This window comes from Drosophila kikkawai, chromosome 3L (genome assembly GCF_030179895.1).
Source record: "Drosophila kikkawai strain 14028-0561.14 chromosome 3L, DkikHiC1v2, whole genome shotgun sequence".
NCBI lineage: Eukaryota > Metazoa > Arthropoda > Insecta > Diptera > Drosophilidae > Drosophila > Drosophila kikkawai.
In genome coordinates this window covers 28,655,477-28,675,445 of record NC_091730.1, presented here as the reverse complement: position 1 = coordinate 28,675,445, position 19,969 = coordinate 28,655,477, and the positions used below count along the sequence as shown (strand labels likewise).

General features: G+C 42.0%; 1 protein-coding gene across 1 annotated transcript in view; it reads right to left on the bottom strand.

Moving 5' to 3' along the window:
* Nucleotides 1-19,969, bottom strand: part of JYalpha — a 165,981-nt gene that overhangs the window by 90,653 nt on the left and 55,359 nt on the right. Inside the window, exon 3 of the mRNA XM_041776486.2 lies at nt 1,884-3,967. Within this exon, the coding sequence (XP_041632420.1) occupies nt 1,884-3,967 (2,084 nt within the window). The remainder of the gene's footprint in view (nt 1-1,883; nt 3,968-19,969) is intronic.

The window sequence follows — 19,969 nt, the reverse complement described above, 5'->3', positions numbered from 1 at the left end:
AGTTCATATCAGCGCTGCCTATTAGTCGTCGCCTGGATGTTTAGGTTCATTCATCGCTGTCGTAACCTCACGCCATCCCAGTCTCCAGCGCCAATGCCAACGGAATTGCAGCAGGCGCTGCATTGCATCGTCTGGAATATCCAAACCAATCACTTCGCTCAAGAGATATCATCGGTCCTGAAGGGCCAGCCGATTCGCACCAACCTTAAAAACCTTAGTCTCTTTCTTCAGGTCACAGATGGTTTCCAACTTCTAAAGTTCGGAGGACGCCTGGAGTTAGCAGACTACCCGGAGACCCAAAAGCATCCTGTCCTGCTCCCAGCTAAGGATCCCTTTGTCTCTCAGTTCGTTCGCTGTCTCCATCTCCAAAACTATCACGCGGGACCAAGGACTCTTGTCGCCTTAATTCAACGACAGTTTGGGATAGTCAACGCAAGGGACTTAGCGCGACAAGTCGTTCGCTCATGCATACATTGTCTCAGCTACCGACCAACTCTCGAAAAGCAGCTTATGGGGCAACTGCCCAAGGAGCGCATCACACCGTCTCGGCCATTCTAAAAATGCGGAATAGACTTTTGCGGACCAATCAACGTCTATTTGCGCATCCGGGGTAAGCCGCCCATCAAGGCATACCTAGCCGTCTTCGTTTGCTTTGTCACAAAAGCCATACATGTGGAAGTGGTCTCAGATCTCACGACGCACAGCTTCATTGCATCACTCAAGCGCTTCATTGCCAGACGCGGGCTGCCTTCGGACATTTTTTGTGACAACGCTACTAACTTCGCAGGAGCCAACAACAAACTAGAAGCTTTGAAGCAGTTTCTCTTCAAGAAAGAAACGGCTGAATCGATCCATCATTTTTGTCGCAATGAGTTTATTAACTTTCATTTCATTCCGCCCAGGGCTCCACATTTCGGGGGCATATGGGAGGCTACCGTCAAAAGCGTCAAAAGACTACTCGAGACACTCGCACTCTTCGAGACACCAGATTAACCTTCGAGGAGCTAGCCACAGCAGCTGCTGACGTTGAGGCGATATTGAACTCTCGCCCATTAACGCCGCTATCAAGCGACCCAAACGACCTGGCCGCTCTCACGCCTGGTCACTTCTTAGTGGATGACCCACTCCGAGCTCTTTCAGAAGCTCCACCAATCGACGACAATCTGGAAAGGCTGGATCGATTGAAGAAGGTCAGCGCAATTAAGCATCACATCTGGAGTCGCTGGAGCCATGGATACATAAACGAGCTCCAAGTTCGCACAACCTGGACGAAGACTGCACCAAATTTAGCGGCCAACGACATGGTTATTGTTCACGAGAATAATCTTCCCCCACAACGGTGGCTTCTTGGCCGCGTAGTCAGCACCATCGCCGGATCGGACAACATCGTGCGTGTAGCCAACTTACACACCGCCAAGGGAATCCGCCGTCCCATACGGAAACTCGCCTTATTACCTGTCTCTTGAAAGTCAATCGCATGCTTTCAAGGAGGCCGGTATGTTGGGTAAAAACCCAAACAGTACATTTGATTATATTCAAATTCCGCGCCTTATGACTGTTAGTTAACATTACATCTGTTATACGGATGCTGCCAACTCGTATGATCGAATGAGTGGCAGAGAGAATAAGAAAGAGTGTGAAAAGGAACTTAAAGTTGTACGCCATTATCAGAAAAGTTGAAGTTGAGGAGAACTGAAGTACGAATCATTAATAAACTTATACAATTAAACTAACACCAGCCGACTTATTATTTTATACTCAAGAATAAAGCTCTTGTTTTAACAGTGTGAATATACTAGAAGTTGGTTTCGCACTGGAAAGATAGGCTCCCAATTTGGGTACATTTTTTTTTTAACCATTATTACTATTATTCAACTACTTACTTTTTATTTACCAAACGGTCTTCGAAAGGATCTCTCGGTATGCGGGACATTATGTCGGACTCAGCTTTTTCATAAGCCAGCGATATTGCAGGCAACATATCGGTCCCGATATCAATACATAGGATTGCTATGGTGCCTAAAGCTAATGGAATATCAAAGACAACAAAACATAAGAACGGCATTATTTCTGGAAGATTAGACGTCAAGGTATATGCGATAGATTTTTTAAGATTATCAAAAATAATTCGGCCTTCTTCAATCCCTACAACTATAGAGGCGAAATTATCATCAAGTAAAATCATATCAGCAGCCTGCTTAGAAACATCAGAACCAGAAATGCCCATTGCCACACCAATGTCAGCTCGTTTTAAGGCTGGCGAATCATTAACACCATCTCCAGTAACAGCAACAATTTCACCTCGTCTTTGACAAGCTTCTACAATTATCAGCTTTTGTTGTGGTGACGTACGTGCGAAAACAATTTCATTATGATAATAAATAACAGCATCCAAATCTTCTGCGTTCATTTCCCGAAGTTCCCCTCCATGAACTACAATAGCAGTAGCTTCTCGGGGGTCAACTTCTTGAATACTTACACCACGTTCTTTTGCAATGTCCTCAGCAGTGGGTTTTGTAATGATACCTACGCTTCGAGCTATCGCTTTAGCTGTAATAGGATGATCTCCAGTTACCATAATCACTCTTACTCCTGCCGAACGGCATTTAGCCACCGCATCTGGAACTGCCGCACGCGGCGGATCTATTAACGATATAAGTCCTAAAAAACAAAGACCGTGCAATGGAAAGTTCGGAGGTTCCGTATTAAATTCGTAAGTAATCGGGAACTGATTCTTTGGAAGCTTAAGCTCGGCAAAACCCAAAACTCGTTCACCCATTCCTCCCATATCTAAGTAGGCTTCCTCAAATTCTGTTATTAATGTAGGATTAAGCTCTACCACTTCCCCACGAATTAATATCGTTTTGCAACGGTCTAAAATTCGTTCGGGTGCTCCTTTCATTTCGATTATAAAATATCCATCGCCATAATTATATTCATGAACAGAAACTTGATATTTTTCCGTAGAATTAAATGGTATTTCAGTTAACTTAGCATGTTTCAGACGAATTTGTCCTACACCACCATAAACAGTCTCAGCAAATTTTAAAAGAGCTGCCTCTGAAGCGTTTCCGTTAACTTCTTTTTTAAATACTGGTATACTGTCTTGCCCTCCCTTAAATTCTGCTGAGTTGCAAAGGGCTGCACATAAAAGAAGGGCACTGAATGATACGTCTTGAGTATTAAAAATAGATCCTTGGAAAGACTCCGTAGTATCAGATTCTACTATTGCTTGATCAAACCATAAATGGGCAACAGTCATTCGGTTCTGAGTTAGGGTTCCGGTCTTATCTGAACAGATAGTTGATGTAGACCCTAATGTCTCAACTGCCTCTAAATTTTTTACTAAGCAGTTCTTAGATGCCATTCGTTTAGCTGTAAGTGTCAAACAGACAGTTACTGTTACAAGGAGGCCCTCAGGTACGTTTGCTACAATAATGCCAATGAGAAACACAACTGCATCAATAAATGAATATCCAAGCATTAAAGCTATTACAAAAAAAGATAGTCCCAATATCACAGCAAATATTGTTATGAATCGAATAAATAGTTGTATCTCCCTTGAAATAGGTGACTGAACATCATCTAATCCGGCTGCTAAGTTAGCTATTCGTCCCATTACTGTATTATCGCCAGTAGCAATTACCACTCCTCTGCAAGTACCTTCAAGTACGTTTGTTGAAAAAAATGCTAAGTTTCTGGTTTCCAGAGGATTCTCATGAGTATATTCAGCTGATCTTACTTGAGGTTCCGATTCCCCTGTCAAAGACGAATTATCCACTTTTAAACCATGAGCTTCAAGAATTCGGATGTCAGCTGGAACTCGGTCGCCGAATTTAACTTCCACTATGTCTCCTTTAACTATGTCTTCTGTTGTAACTGTATTAATTTCACCTTCACGTAGTACAGTAGCGTATTGTGGTACAAGATTTTTAAAAGAATCCATAATAGAAGAGGATTTATGAACCTACAAATATTAGAATAATATGGTTTAGTTAGGATAACAGGATAAAATAAAAATTATCTAAACAATAATTAAAACTATTATTTGTTTGGCTTGTGACGAAGTCACACACAAGTCTAGACAATAGACGTAAGACATAAATACATACACACACACCGTGGCAGAATGATAGCCGGGTGTCGATCAGAACGCCAAGGTATTTTATTGCCCTCTGCGATCTAATCACGGCTCCGCCAACTCGGATCTCGGCCGTTTCCACGGTCTTCCGGCTCGATTTCAGGACTGCCTCCGGCGCAAAAGACTATAGTTGTAATTGTTATTTATAGTTGTAAATAATAAATAAAGTTTTGAATACAAAAAAAAAAAAAAAAAACCGTGGCAGAACCTTCCTGGAAGTGCTCTCGATGCTGGATGATGCTCTACTCAATGTAGGGCAGTGACACACATTCATCCGGGCGGGAGCTGGTTCAGTGGTGGAACTCACATTCGCCAGCCGCTCGAGAGCTGGGCAGAATATGTGGATGCTTAGTGGGGTGGTGTACACAGCAAGTAACCACACGGCAATCTTTACTACGCTGGATGTTCGCAGCACGCTCCATCCACCTGACCTCCCCCCCATTCAACGCAAATAATTTAGGGTTAACTCGCTCTACACCCAAGCCCTTGCGTCAAAGATGGAGAGTGAGAGAGCGTGATTCTGTGTACTGTAAGGTAAGCTCTATGGCTGGGGTGAAGTCAGTCATGGCAGGGTCTCCGATGAACGGTGGACTAACGTGAGATGGAGAGTGTCAGCCACGGCGTTACCAAGTCTAACATGGCGCGTTAGCGCGTATTAGGTCTGGCTCACGGCACTTGCCACGAGGAGACCGGGACGGATCGATTCTTTTTTTTTTTTTTCGCGCGGGGTCCCGCTTCCACCTCCAGCCCAACCGACCGAGGGGCACAGCCGCGTGCCGTACGGCACGAATCGCGAACTAGATAGACGCGGTGAATGAAGGAAGAAAAGAACGAAGAAACGTTACGAGAGTACAAAAATAAAATTTAATAAGAAAAAAATATAATATAATAAAATATATATATAAGTTAAAACGCATGCAAAATAAATATAAAAAAATATAATATGATGTAACTAACTAATAACTACGATAAATAAATAAAAACGCATGTTTATGGGGAAGACAACGAATTTGCCACCCTTCAGTTTATATTAAAAAGACGCACGATAGGTATTTTAATATAAGCCGTTTTTAATGTGTTTGTTTTATCGGAGCTGCAGACTGAGTGTGTAAAAGCTTGGCTTCAATATACATATATACATGCTTATGGGAAGACAAATGCAGTTTGGCTGATAGATAACGCGACAGCTTTAGCGAGATAAGAAAAGAGAAAACAAAAGAGCGCTGCAGGTGCAGTGGTACACCTATGCGCGCGTGACTAGGCGCTGGCGATCTGCTCCGAACATACTCCCCCCGTTGGAAGAGGTACGGTTCCAACTATCTCGGAATCGATGGGCAGAGCGGCTAGCTTGGCGACGGCTCTCTTGATAAGACCCGTAGCTGTATGGACCATAGCTACTCTGATGACGCCGTCTCCGCCGGATGTGACTTCCTCGATGCAGGTCACCTCGATCAGCAGGGTTGGGCATACTCGATAACCCTCCAGAGACTATCCAACCAAGTTTGGTGCTCTGAAGAGTTGGCAAAGTCCTGTCCAAATGAATTTTTCCTGTGGAAATTATTTGGAAAAACAAATCAGCGCCAAGCAAAAGGTCAATTCGTTGCGATTGATAAAAATAAGGATCAGCGAGCGAAAAGTTCTGCGGAATTCTCCATGATGTTGCATCTATATTGAAATGGGGCTGATAATCCGTGATACTGTGAGTCACAACAGCTGCGAATGACGCACGATAGCTGGCATCCCGTGATTGCGCAACAATATCGACTGCCCTATCCGAAATTATGGAAGATTCTCCTATCCCAGCAATCGAGATTTGCGATTTGCTATGACTCAAATTTAGTTGACTTGCTAAGCTAGAGGTTATGAAGCTTAGCTGCGAGGCAGAATCTAAAATTGCTCGGCAAGGCATAAATGCTCCACTTCTATTTCTCACGTATATAATAGCAGTCGGAAGCAACACGTAGTCATTCGGCATAATATTTGAGGCTTTGGGTGGAGGGCTTGAAATGTGATGATCAGGATGAGATGATGGTTGAGCCCATGACACTAATGCTGATGATGAAGTGGATGGCAATGGCTGAGAGCTCGAGGATGGATCGCATGATGGGGATGAAAATGAGATGGATGGTGCGGACGGGTCATGATTCATGTGTAATAATGAATGGTGCTTCATGCGACAATATCTGCAATGAGTCGACTTGCATTGCTGCAACCTATGCCCCTTGCGCAAACAATTTAAGCAAAGGTGCAACTTCTTTGCTTCTCTATACCGAAGATTCGGACTCAAATTCAAAAATCGAGGGCATTTTGACAAATAATGATCCCTTGCATCGCAACACAAACATATCTGCTGACTTGAGTTAATGGCAGAAGCAATAAGTGCACTTGGAGTATATGTGTGCAAGTTTTTTCCCACCTGCTGGCCTGGTGTTTGAGTTACCCAGGCTTGATCCAAGTTTTCCATCATCCTGCACCTCTTCTCCAGGTAGGCAGCTCTGTGATCGATAAATCCTCTTCCCATTTTTCACGCGTCCTATGATCCAGCTTTCGAGTGACGATGTGTATTAGAAGCCCATCCAAAATCTGTTGCGTAGTGGCCAGGGTTCGAATTGCTCGTAACCGTGAATTCATGCAATCACTGAGCTCCCGTAGACCCTTTGACGATCCCTTCTCGACACCCTTTGAACCAAATATTGCCTGTACGTGTGCCTGAAAATGTAAAATTTTATTATCGAATCGATTTATCAGGAAATTTATAGCCTTATGATAGTTTGCATGTGAGGGTTCGAGCGAGCGTATGGTCTCCAAAGCCACGCCGCCTAAACTCGACCGCAAGTATTGCAACTTTTCAATATCTGTTAGCTCATCATCATTCCCGATGACCGTAGTGAACGTCGCTAGAAAATCCGGCCACTCCGAATAGGATCCATGAAACCGAGCAATTTCCAGATTTGGCAACCGAGGCTTCCTCGATCTAAAAGAAATTTCCGGATTGTTAGTCACGTCAATAGATGTTGAATTGGCAGCGATTGAAGCCGGTAATTGCTACTTGCGATGAGCAGCTAAGTCTCGGCTTAGCTTCGCCTTCACATCCATGAAAACTCCGGAAAATTCAATCCGATGGTCGCTCGAGATCTCCGTAATATCCAGTCGCTCCAACGATGTCTGCGCAGCATCAAATGCCTGGTTTAAGGAGTTGATCCAATCCATTCGCGCGAGTAGATCAGCTTCATCAAACTGATTGACCGAATCAGCATTTAAATTAAATTTCATCGAGTTCATTTGCCGCAAAATAGATTGGGCTTTGGCTCGGTAGAAGTCAACGTCCACTTGGGGCTTCATTTTGCGCCCGAACCGAATTTTCCGTATCAGACATTATTTTATTCGATCACGAGAAAAAAAATAAATAAATTTAAATGTCTGACCGCGTCAGAGGCACGAAACACCCTATGCTTTCTACCGCGAAAATGTAGAGGTTACAAGCGTCGCCGAAATGCAACGGAACCTTAAACTTGTTGTTGTTGTTTTTGCCGTTAAGTTGCCTGCTTAGCAACAGCGGATATATGTGAACGGATGTATGTATGTATGGCGGTGGCTATATGTACATATATATGTATATGCACTATGCGAATTTAACAAACGATTAAATTCGATTCACTTTTATGTCAAATTATTTGCACAACACAGTTTTGATTTTCACAGCGCGAAATGTACAAAAATCAAGCGGCCGGCTGCGCGCTGTATGTATGTATGTTTGTGTGTTTGTGACCGAATGCCCGCAAACGACAGCAAACAAGAGTTTTGTTTAAACGATATTAAACAATTACGAAACCGAAATGCAGACTCCGATTAAGATCACGTCGGGGTCACCAAAATGTTTATGGGGAAGACAACGAATTTGCCACCCTTTAGTTTATATTAAAACAAGAAAGGAAGCTAACTTCGGCACGCCGAAGTTTGTATACCCTTGCAGATTGGTTTTCATATTTATATTATAAATTATAATGCCGAAAACAGACACTAAACAGAGTTTCATTAAATTTTACCTATACTTATTATGTTTACAGTTTGACAGTTACAGTTTTACATTCCCAGCTTTATATATTTTATACATTTACCGATCGCTTCTATGACAGCTATAAGATATAGTTGTCCGATTTTTATAAAATTTATACCAAATATCTATAATAATAATTTAAGCTCATATCTCGTAGATGAAAATACGTTAAAAAACAACGAAGTTATAATTTTTTCTATTACTTTCCCTATCGTTCCTATGGCAGCTATAAGATATAGTCGTCCGATTTTCATAAAATTTATACCAAAATTTTGAAATAAAAGCTCATGTGTCAAAGTAGATTAAAATACGTTGAAAAACAACGAAGTTATAATTTTTTTCGATTAATTTCCCGATCGTTCCTATGGCAGCTATAAGATATAGTGGTCAGATTTTCATAAAATTTTTACCAAAATTCTGGAATAATAAAAAAAGGCTTCATCCCAAAAATGGTGGAATAATATTGAAAAACAGCCAAGTTATAATTTTTTTTCCAAAAATTTATCGAACATTTGTATGGCAGCTATATGATATAGTCGTCCGATCCGGCCCATTCCGACATATATAGCAGTGAGAGTATATAGAAGACTATATGCAAAGTTTCATTCAGATAGCTTTAAAACTGAGGGACTAGTTTGCGTAGAAACGGACAGACGGACAGACGGACATGGCTAGATCGACTCGGCTGTTGATGCTGATCAAGAATATATATACTTTATAGGGTCGGAAACGTCTCCTTCACTGCGTTGCAAACTTCTGACTGAAATTATAATACCCTGCAAGGGTATAAAGACGCACGATAGGTATTTTAATATAAGCCGTTTTTAATGTGTTTGTTTTATCGGAGCTGCAGACTGAGTGTGTAAAAGCTTGGCTTTAATATATATACATGCTTATGGGATGACAAATGTAGTTTGGTTGATAGATAACGAGACAGCTTTAGCGAGATAAGAAAAGAGAAAACAAAAGAGCGCTGCAGGTGCAGTGGTACACCTATGCGCGCGTGACTAGGCGCTGGCGATCTGCTCCGAACAACGCATGCAAAATAAATATTAAAAAAATAATATAATGTAACTAAATAATAACTACGATAAATAAATAAGAACGCATGCAAAATTAGACTACGATGATACATTACGAGCTAACTCAACAAGTATTAAAGTTTTTAGCACAGAAGGGCTATCACTACGAATAATAATGTCAGAGAGGCGGTTGTAATCCGTACATAAAACCCTAAAGGGTTCATGTACTTCAAACTCCCGCCTACAGTGATTTACTACTAAAGGGATAAGGGTTCTAGATGTTAGTCGAGGATCGTGGAAATTGAGCTGCCCCAAGAGATAGGGGGCTCTCAACCTCACCGTTTATTAAGTTGTTAAGAAATACGACACCAAGCATTGTTCTACGGTTAGCTAGCGAGGGTAAGCTAATTAATAGAAGTCTACTTGAATAGTACGGTAGCCTCTCATCAGCATCCCAAGGTAGGCCATGGAGGGCGAAAAGTAAAAAGTTCTTTTGTACAGATTCATACGGTTAATATGGATTCCGAATTGAGGACTCCAGACGCATGAACCATACTCCAATATAGGGCGAACTAACGAAGTAAAAAGGGTCTTCGTTATATAAGGGGAATCGAATTCCTTCGACCACCTCTTAATAAAACCGAGCATGCCTTTGGCTTTATTAACCATGCACGAAATATGTTCAGAGAACGAAAGTTTAGGGTCTAAGCGAACGCCTAAATCATCAACAAGAGATATTCTTTCAAGAGCGCAATCATTTAGCATATAAATGGCAAACTGGGGAGTGACACGTGAAAATGTCATCTGCTTGCATTTAGAGGTATTAGAGATTCCTCTATAGTTGCTGGCGTCCGATTTGCTAACTTTTGTGTGGAGAGGAATTATAAATGATTCCTTCCAAATAAGGGGAAATTCTGAGGTTTCTAAAGATAAGGTAAACAATTTCAGAAGGGGATTGCACAGAGCTCCGGCACAATACCTGAGCACGCAGCCTGGTATTCAATCGGGACCCGGTGAGTAAACTGGTTTTACACGATGAAGATCCGAACTAAGGGAGCTTTCGGTTAAAAAAGGACTGAAAATTAGGTTCGACTTGGGCAAATCAAAAGAGTAAGTCTGATCTAAGCTATTTGAGGAGCAAGACGTAGTTTTGAAAAAGTCGGCAAAGAGATCGGCGATGGCCTGATCAGAGTTTGCTGTAGCGTTCTTGAACGAAAGCGATGAAGGATGTAGATTGGGTTTTCGCTTAGTGTTAACAAAGTTATAAAACTGTTTCGGGTCCTGCGTGAACTAAACCCTACAGCGAGTTAAATAACTCTTATAACACTGCGCGTTTAGCACGGTGAAATTCGACCGAGCAATGAGATAACTTGAATGAACAGTAGAAGAACCGGTACGTTTATAACGATTTTAATGCCTAGACTTAACGTTTTTTAGGCGTGTCAGCTCTTTAGTGAATCAAGGTGGTTTACTAGACACCGACGGATAGGTCAACGGAACACACGATGCAAAGAACGCATTCATGGCACTGTAAAAAATATCCACGACGGACGCCATGTCAGTGCACCTGTAAAGTTCAGACCAATTAAATTCAGAAATCAAGATATCTAGCCTATGAAAGTTTGCTTTACGAAAGCAGGGAAGCGTCAATGGATCGACTCTTGTTAAGTTTACACCTACAGGATCAGAGACGAAACACAGATCTAGTAGGCGATTTAAAGAATTTACAACATGGTTGAGTTGGGACAAAGAAATGTCAAGCAAGCCATCTATGAGGTCATGCTGTGCCGCAGTTTGGAGGACATTGGACGTACCATCTGATGACCAACGAGCTCCAGGTATATTGAAGTCACCTAGAGGTACTAGTTGGTCTCTATCTGAAAGCATGTTGGAAACGGCCTGAATTGCCGAAAGGTGTTTCCAATAAATAGGCTCTTCAGCAGTTGGAGGAACGTAAGAACAGGTTATATAGATAAAACTACCTGGAAATGATATTTTTACACAGACAAATTCAATACCTGTGAGATCGTCAATTTGAACCAGTTCGGAAATAAGGGTGGAGTCAACGGCAATTAAAACTCCACCACCTCGCTGGGAAAGACGGTATAATCTATAAGTTGTGTACTTACCCGGAAAAATTTCGGAGCTGAGAATCTCCGGCTTTAACCAGGTTTCGGTAAACACAATCACCTGGGATGCAAACGAAAAAGTGTCAGAATACAATTTAGAGAGCTTGCTGCGTAAGCCTCTAGTATTCTGATAGGAAAGTAGGAGGGAGGTATTTAGTTTTTTGGCACTGCCGTGACGCCCGCTGTGCTCAGTATATGAGCTAGTACATCTTCCGATGCGAGATCAGGGGCAAGCCGAGAAACAAATTTTGTTTTTAGTGGTGGAATAGCGGTGATGGTCTTTGGTAACGCAGCATTACCGACTTCTGCTAGTGGTTCAGCCCTATTTTTGCCCTTTGGGATAGCTGAGATTTTTTTGAAGTCTGCGGTGTCAGAGATTGAGACCCCGCAGCGGACTCAACTAATAACACTGGCGGATCTGCTGCCATTACTGCCCCGGCTCCTTCGAATGCCGAATCTTTAGCCGTTCCCGATCTCAACACCATTGGAGTTGGTGTCAGAGTCGGGGGCTGTGCAGAGGGAGTGTGCCAAATCTTTGGTGGCTGGGGATCGCCCAACTGCAGCCGACCAGCAGCCGATTTTTTGCGCTTTGGTGACTCGCTTAACAGCTTCATGCCGCTAAATTGAGCGTCCAGCGCTGTGAACAGGTCATTTGTTTTGCGAAAATTGACCCTAAGTTCACTAAATCCACTTTGGTTTGCCGCATGAAGGATAACATATCCTTCTCCACCTCACGACAGGCATGGCAACAATAGCGCAAGCCATTTTTGGCAGAAATTGCGTCAGCGATACGGCCCGTTAAGACTAGACACTTAGCGTGAACGACCGCATCGCAAAGCCAGCAGTAAAGGCCGGGCTGATCTGCCAAAACCTCCTTTTGGCAGCCTTTAATATCACAAATGATATTTGAAACCATTTTCACTAACCTTTAACCACGGTGCGCAGATAAGCAGTACCGAAAAAAAACAAGAGAGCGGGAGCGTAAGCGTGGGTGAGAAGAGAAACACGAAAGCTTTGGAGCCGGTTAAGTGCTGCTGCTAGAAACAAATAAACGGGACAACATAAAGAGGGGATAAGATAACGCAAAAACACAAAAACTAAAGGTGATTAATAATATACACCTGGCCCTCGCTTAACACGGGGGTTACGTTCCTAGAAAACCTCGTGTTAAGCGAAATCGTGTTAAGCGAAACATGGATTCAGTACAAAATAAGGGGTTACGTTCTAAAAATTCAAAATTGGCAGCAAACAAAATTTTTTATTGTTCAAATTTGGTATGTTTTTATTAAAGTTTCATACATTTGTTCAAAATTAACCAAAAGTTTTTATGTATATGCCTTTAATAAAAGCATACTATTCATATTTTCAAACTTACAAGTTGGTATTTTATTAAAAAAGTAGCTTCTTATAATTAATTAATAGGTTAAATTTTATAGAAACTAAAAAATGTTAAAAAGTAAGGAGATCATATGTTTTATTCATATCATAATTCATAATTTGAATTCATAGTTCATAATTTTAATTCATAATTCATAATTTTAATTCATAATTTATAATTTTAATTCATAATTTAGAATTATAATTCATAATTCATAAATTTAATTCATAATTTCAATTCATAATATAAATTCATAATTCATAATATGAAATGCATTTGGTGGCATTTATAGTTAAAGCCAGTTTGTTTTAACATGGTTTCTTTTTTGGTGGCTCCTTGTAAAAATCAGTAATTTTTGATTGTTTCGATATTTTGAAATCGTTTAAGAACGAGGTTTTTAGCGTGTTAAAAGGGGGATGGGAGCAAATTTGAAACCGTGTAAGACCGAGTTCGTGCTAAAAGAGTTCGTGTTAAGCGAGGGCCAAGTGTATACATTAATTAAACACTGAAAGCCACATGCACATGCATTCGCGTAACGAAACGGCAAAATTACGAATTGTATTTTAACAATTTAAAATTTGGACCCCGGTGGTTTAAATGCAAAACAACACAAAAGTTCGGAGCGCAAAACAAAAACACGACCGTTCGCTATGAAAGTAAAAAGCTTTTATGACACTTTTCTAAGGTAGAATCTTCGAGCTGGAACCTAGGTACCACTGCACAGTGGCCGATTTGGCTGTTCTAGCAGCAGAAATGGAATTTCATAAAAAGTAACGATAAATTTACCACGCTAGAAATTTTTATGAAATGTTTACCTCAAAATAAATAAAACTTCACACTAATTTTTTTTTTTTATTAACAAATTTTTGTTATTAATTTTTTATTTTTTTTTTAATGAATTTGTATTTTGTTCTTAAAGTGTTATTTGAAAAAAAAGACACACAAATAAATTTCAATTTTTTGAGTCTGAATCGGAATTTTTTTTTTTTTTTCTATTGTAGTCTACAAGTAGATTTTGACCTTCAATATTAAAAGAAACTGCTTTGCTGGAACTATTAGCCACATTTTGCTTAAACTTGTTATTACTGGATCCGACGATACCAACAATAAGTGCAAAAGATCGTATATTGTGTTAGACTGAGAGTTTTTGCGAGTGTGGTTAAGGGGGTCTACTCATTCAAAACCCGTTTTTTGGATCCTTTTTAAAAAAATTCTTATTTGAAAACGCAAAGAATAATTGAAAACTTGTTTTATTTATTGTATTAAAAAATGTTCAAACTAAATAAAAAAATTGTTTTTGTCTCGATACGAGGGTTGTTCAAAGAGTATATATATTCTTGATCAGCATCAACAGCCGAGTCGATCTAGCCATGTCCGTCTGTCCGTCTGTCTGTCTGTCCGTCTGTCTGTTTCTACGCAAACTAGTTCCTCAGTTTTAAAGCTATCTGAATGAAACTTTGCATATAGTCTTCTATATGCTCTCACTGCTATATATGTCGAAACGGGCCGGATCAGACGACTATATCATATAGCTGCCATACAAATGTTCGATAAATTTTTAGAAAAATAATTATAATTTTGCTGTTTTTCAACATGCACCATTTTTTAGATATGGCCATTTCATATTATTTCTGAATTTTGGTAAAAATTTAATGAAAATCGGACGACTATATCTTATAGCTGCCATAGAAACGATCGGGAAATTATTAGGAAACAAATTATAACTTCGTTGTTTTTCAACGTATTTTTATTTACTCTGAGATATAAGCTTTTTTTATTATTCTAGAATTTTGGTATACATTTTATAAAAATCGGACAACTATATCTTATAGCTGCCATAGAAGCGATCGGTAAATGTATAAAATATGTAAAGCTGGGAATGTACAACTGTAACTGTAAAACTGTGTGTGTTTTCAGCATTTAAATCTATAATATAAACATCAAAACCAATCTGCAAGGGTATACAAACTTCGGCGTGCCGAAGTTAGCTTCCTTTCTTGTTTTTTCTAATTTACATTTGTATGTTTGTATGTACCCTTGCAGGGTATTATAATTTCAGTCAGAAGTTTGCAACGCAGTGAAGGAGACGTTTCCGACCCTATAAAGTATATATATTCTTGATCAGCATCAACAGCCGAGTCGATCTAGCCATGTCCGTCTGTCCGTCTGTCCGTCCGTCTGTCCGTCCGTCTGTCCGTTTCTACGCAAACTAGTCCCTCAGTTTTAAAGCTATCTGAATGAAACTTTGCATATAGTCTTCTATATACTCTCACTGCTATATATGTCGGAACGGGCCGGATCGGACGACTATATCATATAGCTCCCATACAAATGTTCGATAAATTTTTAGAAAAAAAATTATAACTTTGCTGTTTTTCAACATTTTTGCACCATTTTTTAGATATAGTCATTTTATATTATTTCTGATAAAAATTTTATGAAAATCGGACGACTATATGATATAGCTGCCATAGGAACGATCGGGAAATTATTAGGAAAAAAATTATTGCTTCGTTGTTTTTCAACGTATTTTTATCTACTTTGGAATATAAGCTTTTTTTATTATTCTAGAATTTTGGTATAAATTTCATAAAAATCGGACAACTATATCATATAGCTGCCATATAAACGATCGGTAAATGTAGAGAAAATGTAAAGCTGGGATTGTAAAACTGTAACTGTCAAACTGTAAACATAATAAGTATAGGTGAAATGTAATGAAACTCTGTTTTGTGTGTTTTCAGCATTATAATTTATAATATAAATATCAAAACCAATCTGCAAGGGTATACAAACTTCGGTGTGCCGAAGTTAGCTTTCTTTCTTATTTTATTTTATTTTTTTTTATTTAATTGATAAAAATTGTATATATACAATTAGGAGTATAGTGTGGATAAGAAGTAGAAGGAGAAATGTCCCCTCCCGCGGGGCTGCCTACACTATACTTCACGGGGCGGCTGGCGGTCAGTTGCCGCTCTTCAGGGGTCCACTCTTCCGGTACTCTTCAAGTGTCCTTGGTGCGGCGAATCTGCCCCCGGCGCCTCAGCTTTCGCATTACGGGTGCTGCCATTTCAGCGCATCCCAATTAGAAGGGGTATCTAGCATACATCTGATTACGTTATCTGGTGTAAAGCGAAGGTTCGTGGCTGCTTCCAACCCAGCTCGTTCTGCCGAAAATATGGAGCACGTGAAGAAGACTACGCTTCCGCAGTAGTCGCAGTATGGATTGGCTTCGTGCTTGAACCTGTGCAGGTACGCCTTAAAGCATCGTTCCGCTGGGTTCTGCTGTCTGAGTTTCCAGTTCTGCGCTCTTCTACCAGATTGCTACGGTTCGCGATACCGCTAGCGCAGTTTCTTCCGAGAGTGCACAGCGTCTGAAAACAGACCTGCATTGCCTCGCTGGTGAAAATAGCTTCGCCCGCAGCCATCCTGGGTGTCATTAGAGGCGGCTGGGCAGGGAAAAGGGTGAAGATTATCGCTCCAAGCTGTTCCTGGGCTGTTGAACAGCTTACCCATGACGAGCTTGTCGGCAGATCCAAAGGGTCCGTGGTCCGCTTCGTCGCACAGCTGCTGAAAGCACACTCTCTGGCTTGCTCTAATGGCGCCCTTTAGGGCTTTTTTCCTTTCCCTGTAGCGAGACTCAAATAGCTCCTGCATGGGGCGTCCACGACTTCGTTGACACATCCGCTTCGCAGAGATGCACTCTCTCCTGGCTGTGGCTATCTCATGGTTCCACCAGGGGACTGGTCGCCTTCCATGCCCTCTATTCGAGCTCTCCATTCCCGTATCGCAGGCTGTCTTGATCCTCGCAGATACCTCTAGATACTATCGCTAAAAATTATATTACCATCCATGCTTGCTAGGAGCACCTCGAAATTTATGGTGCCTACCTTGTGGGCAGATTGCCTGTTGGGCAGGCCCGGCGCCGTGGATACTAATGGCAGCGTTATTTTGAAGATAACATGGTCAGTAGTGGTTGTTCCCTCGGCATGCAAGATTCTATAGAGTTGAATCACATTATTTGAAGATACTGGCAGCTGCTGATCCGGCGGGATGTGTTCCCTAATCTGATCAAGTTAATCCACTAGCTGTTTGGGAGACACTTGCATGGTGCTAATTGTTCTGTGGTGAATGTCGGTTAGCCCGTTGGCATACCACTTGTTAGTAAAGTGAGCTGGGCTAATAGGACCATGAATGCTTGTTGCAAATAGTCACCTTGATATTTTCCTCGTTCTCTGGTGAAAGCATCTATTTGTCGAGCTATATTTAGGATGTGTTCCCGGCAGCCAATATTCTCTTATCACTCTAATATGGCTGCAAGTCGTAATATACGACGATGTTTCATTCTGAAATCGCCATTCTTGAGGTTCCGATTCGTTCATTGAATATTCCTGGCTGATTTGCGAAACGGGTGACATTTGTTTGTTGTCCCATAGCTAGTGGCAGAATGAGTAACATTGCCAGCAGTGTTGTTGTTATTAATTAAAAACTTATAGTATAGTCTGCTTTTCCATTATTAATTAACAACTTATAGTAGAGTTAGTGAGTATCAGTCCTCTTTCTTAGTTCAGACGCCGGGTAGGCAGCTCCCGGATTGAGACCCTCTGCAGTCGTCTACGCGTTGTTCTCGTGGCCAGTCTTCTAGGCGGTTCATGTGTCTGGCAGAGAGCGTGTTGATCACATCACCGACCGCAGGAACTTGGAGCTCTGTTCGAATGTCCTTGTTCCTTATATACCACTCCGCACCCGTGATATACCTGAGGAACTTGGACTGGAACACCCGAATCCTGTTTATGTGAGTCCTGGCCGCTGTGCAATAGACTGACACTTCATATCTCCAGATCAGCGACTGGTAGAGGCGCGTCTTGCACTTCAGAGTCAGCATATTCTTGGGGCATGTCAACCAGCTAATGCGTTTGGCAGTGTTTTGCATTTTTGCCTTTGTCTGCTTGACGTGGGAGCTGAACGTCGGCCTCTTGTCCAGAACCAGTCCCAGGTAGGTGTGCTGCATGTGTTGTGGCAAGAGCTGACCATAGAGAAAAACACCTGGACACGTGCCTCTCCTGAGGGTATATATATATAGTGACATATCCACAGTCCCATAGACTCTGTCTACGCCTACTTTACACAGAACACAAGCACATCATTGTCATACCCTGTAACACAAACACACTTGTCCAATACACCCTTTGCTACCCTATTTTATATCTATACACATCAGATAGCAACCGCCGCATGTTTATAAGAATTCCAAAGCCAAAGCTAGTGGAATAAACCCAGGCTCTACACAAAGGATGCAATCTGAAACTCTAAACAAACTCCAGACAGTCCCTTCTGTAGACTAAACATTTATGACTTAAGTCATCACACGACTCGCCAAGTCGAAAACAAAAATATTAGATTTCAATAACAAATCGTAAAATCAAAGAGCACTTAAATCCAAGAGCGAATGCACTTGAATCTAAGAGAAGATTAACAATTAACTCCAAGCTCTCTCCTAAATTCTCTCCATAACTTTTAAAGTTTAACTCTATATTTGAAAGCTCGAGACCGAGGCTTGAACGTCAATCTATCCAGATGAATAAGTTAAGTTCAGTTTAAGACCTAAAAGATTTAGGTTGGTGTCCTTCAAAATAAAAATACTTGTAAAATCAATATTCAGTTAAATAAAGTTGTATTTTTTTAACTTATGAATATCGCAAGCACTTAATTATATACATTTTTATTTAAAGATGAAGAGAATGAAAAAAAAATTAGAATAATGGAAGTTTGAAGGAAGAGAAGAGTCCACTCCCGCGGGACTGCCGCGAAGCTATAATTCGCGGGGTGACTGGCGGTCAGGTTGCCGCTCATCTGGAACCATCAGTGCGTCGGGTCTGCTCCCGACGCCTTACCTCCCTCGTGCTGCTCATGAGTTTCCGCGCGGAAAAGCGGACACTCAAAAAGGGCGTGTTCTGCATCCTTAACGGATGCACTGCCGCAGTAGTCGCAGGATGGGTCGGCCTCGTGCTTAAATCTGTGTAGATAGGCCTTGAAGCATCCGTGGCCCGTGATCAACTGCGATGTGTAGAAGTCTACTTGCCCGTGACGTCTATGTATCCACTGGTCCAGATCGGGGATAAGCCGATGTGTCCAGCGTCCAGTGCTCGCGTTATCCCACCTCGCTTGCCACCTTGCAACAGTGATGCTCCTCTGGATTCCGCTGCCCGAGTTACCGGTTCTGCGTTCCGCTTCCAGCAGGTCGATAGGGATCGATCCGGCTACCACCAGCGCAACTTCTTCTGAGATCGTGCAGAAGCAGCTGGAAATGCGCAGCGCGCAGCGTCGGTACACCGTCTAGCATTGGCGGCTATAGCTCGCAACCAGCATGGCTTCCGCCCATATCGGCGCGGCGTAGGCCATCTTTCGCATTTAATGGCATTTTCTGCAAGCTGTGTTACCTCGCGGATCGCATCAATAGTGCTTCGCTTCTTGCGGAAACCGTGCTGGTGGGGTATATGTGACCTCTTGTCTGTGTTGAGGGCCACGTCTTCTTCAGGAGCATCTGAAGTCGGTCTGTGGCACTGTAGATGCAGCTTGATCTTGCCAGCACTGCAGTGTCATCTGCATATGAGGCAACACATGTGCGTTCCGAGCTCAAGTGCAGCGGGGCGTCGTGCGCAATGAGATTGTAGAGCATGGGGCCAAACACAGTTCCTTGCGGGACACCGACGAGTATCCTCCTCGTTGTAGATGAGACTCCGTCCTGGACCACTTGGAAACTCCTATCTTTGAGGTAGCTGCGAATTACTTCGTAGAGCTGTGGTGCCAGAAGCTCTTTTACCTTAGATAGGAGCCTCTGGTACCAGACTCTGTCAAAGGCCTGCTGGATGTCCAGATAAGCAGCCACCGGTTACTGCTTTTTCTGGAACCCCTCAACAATGAAGTCTACAACTCGGTGGGATTGTTTGGGGGTGCCATGGCCTTTCAGGAACCCAAATTGGTGCCTGGGGATCGGTTCACGGACCTGCGGTATCCTGTCCAGGATGTAGCGCTCAAATACCTTGGCGAACGTGGGCATTAGGCTAATTGGCCTATAGTCTCCAACGTCGTGACAGGTCTTCCCCTTCTTGTGGATCATCACCACGTTGGCATTCTTCCAGCTGGTCGGGAAGTGTCCAAGTCGCAGGGCAGTGTTGTACACCAGGACCAAGACAAGGAGTGCCTTAACCGGAAGGAGTTTTGCAACTCTGCTGGAAATGT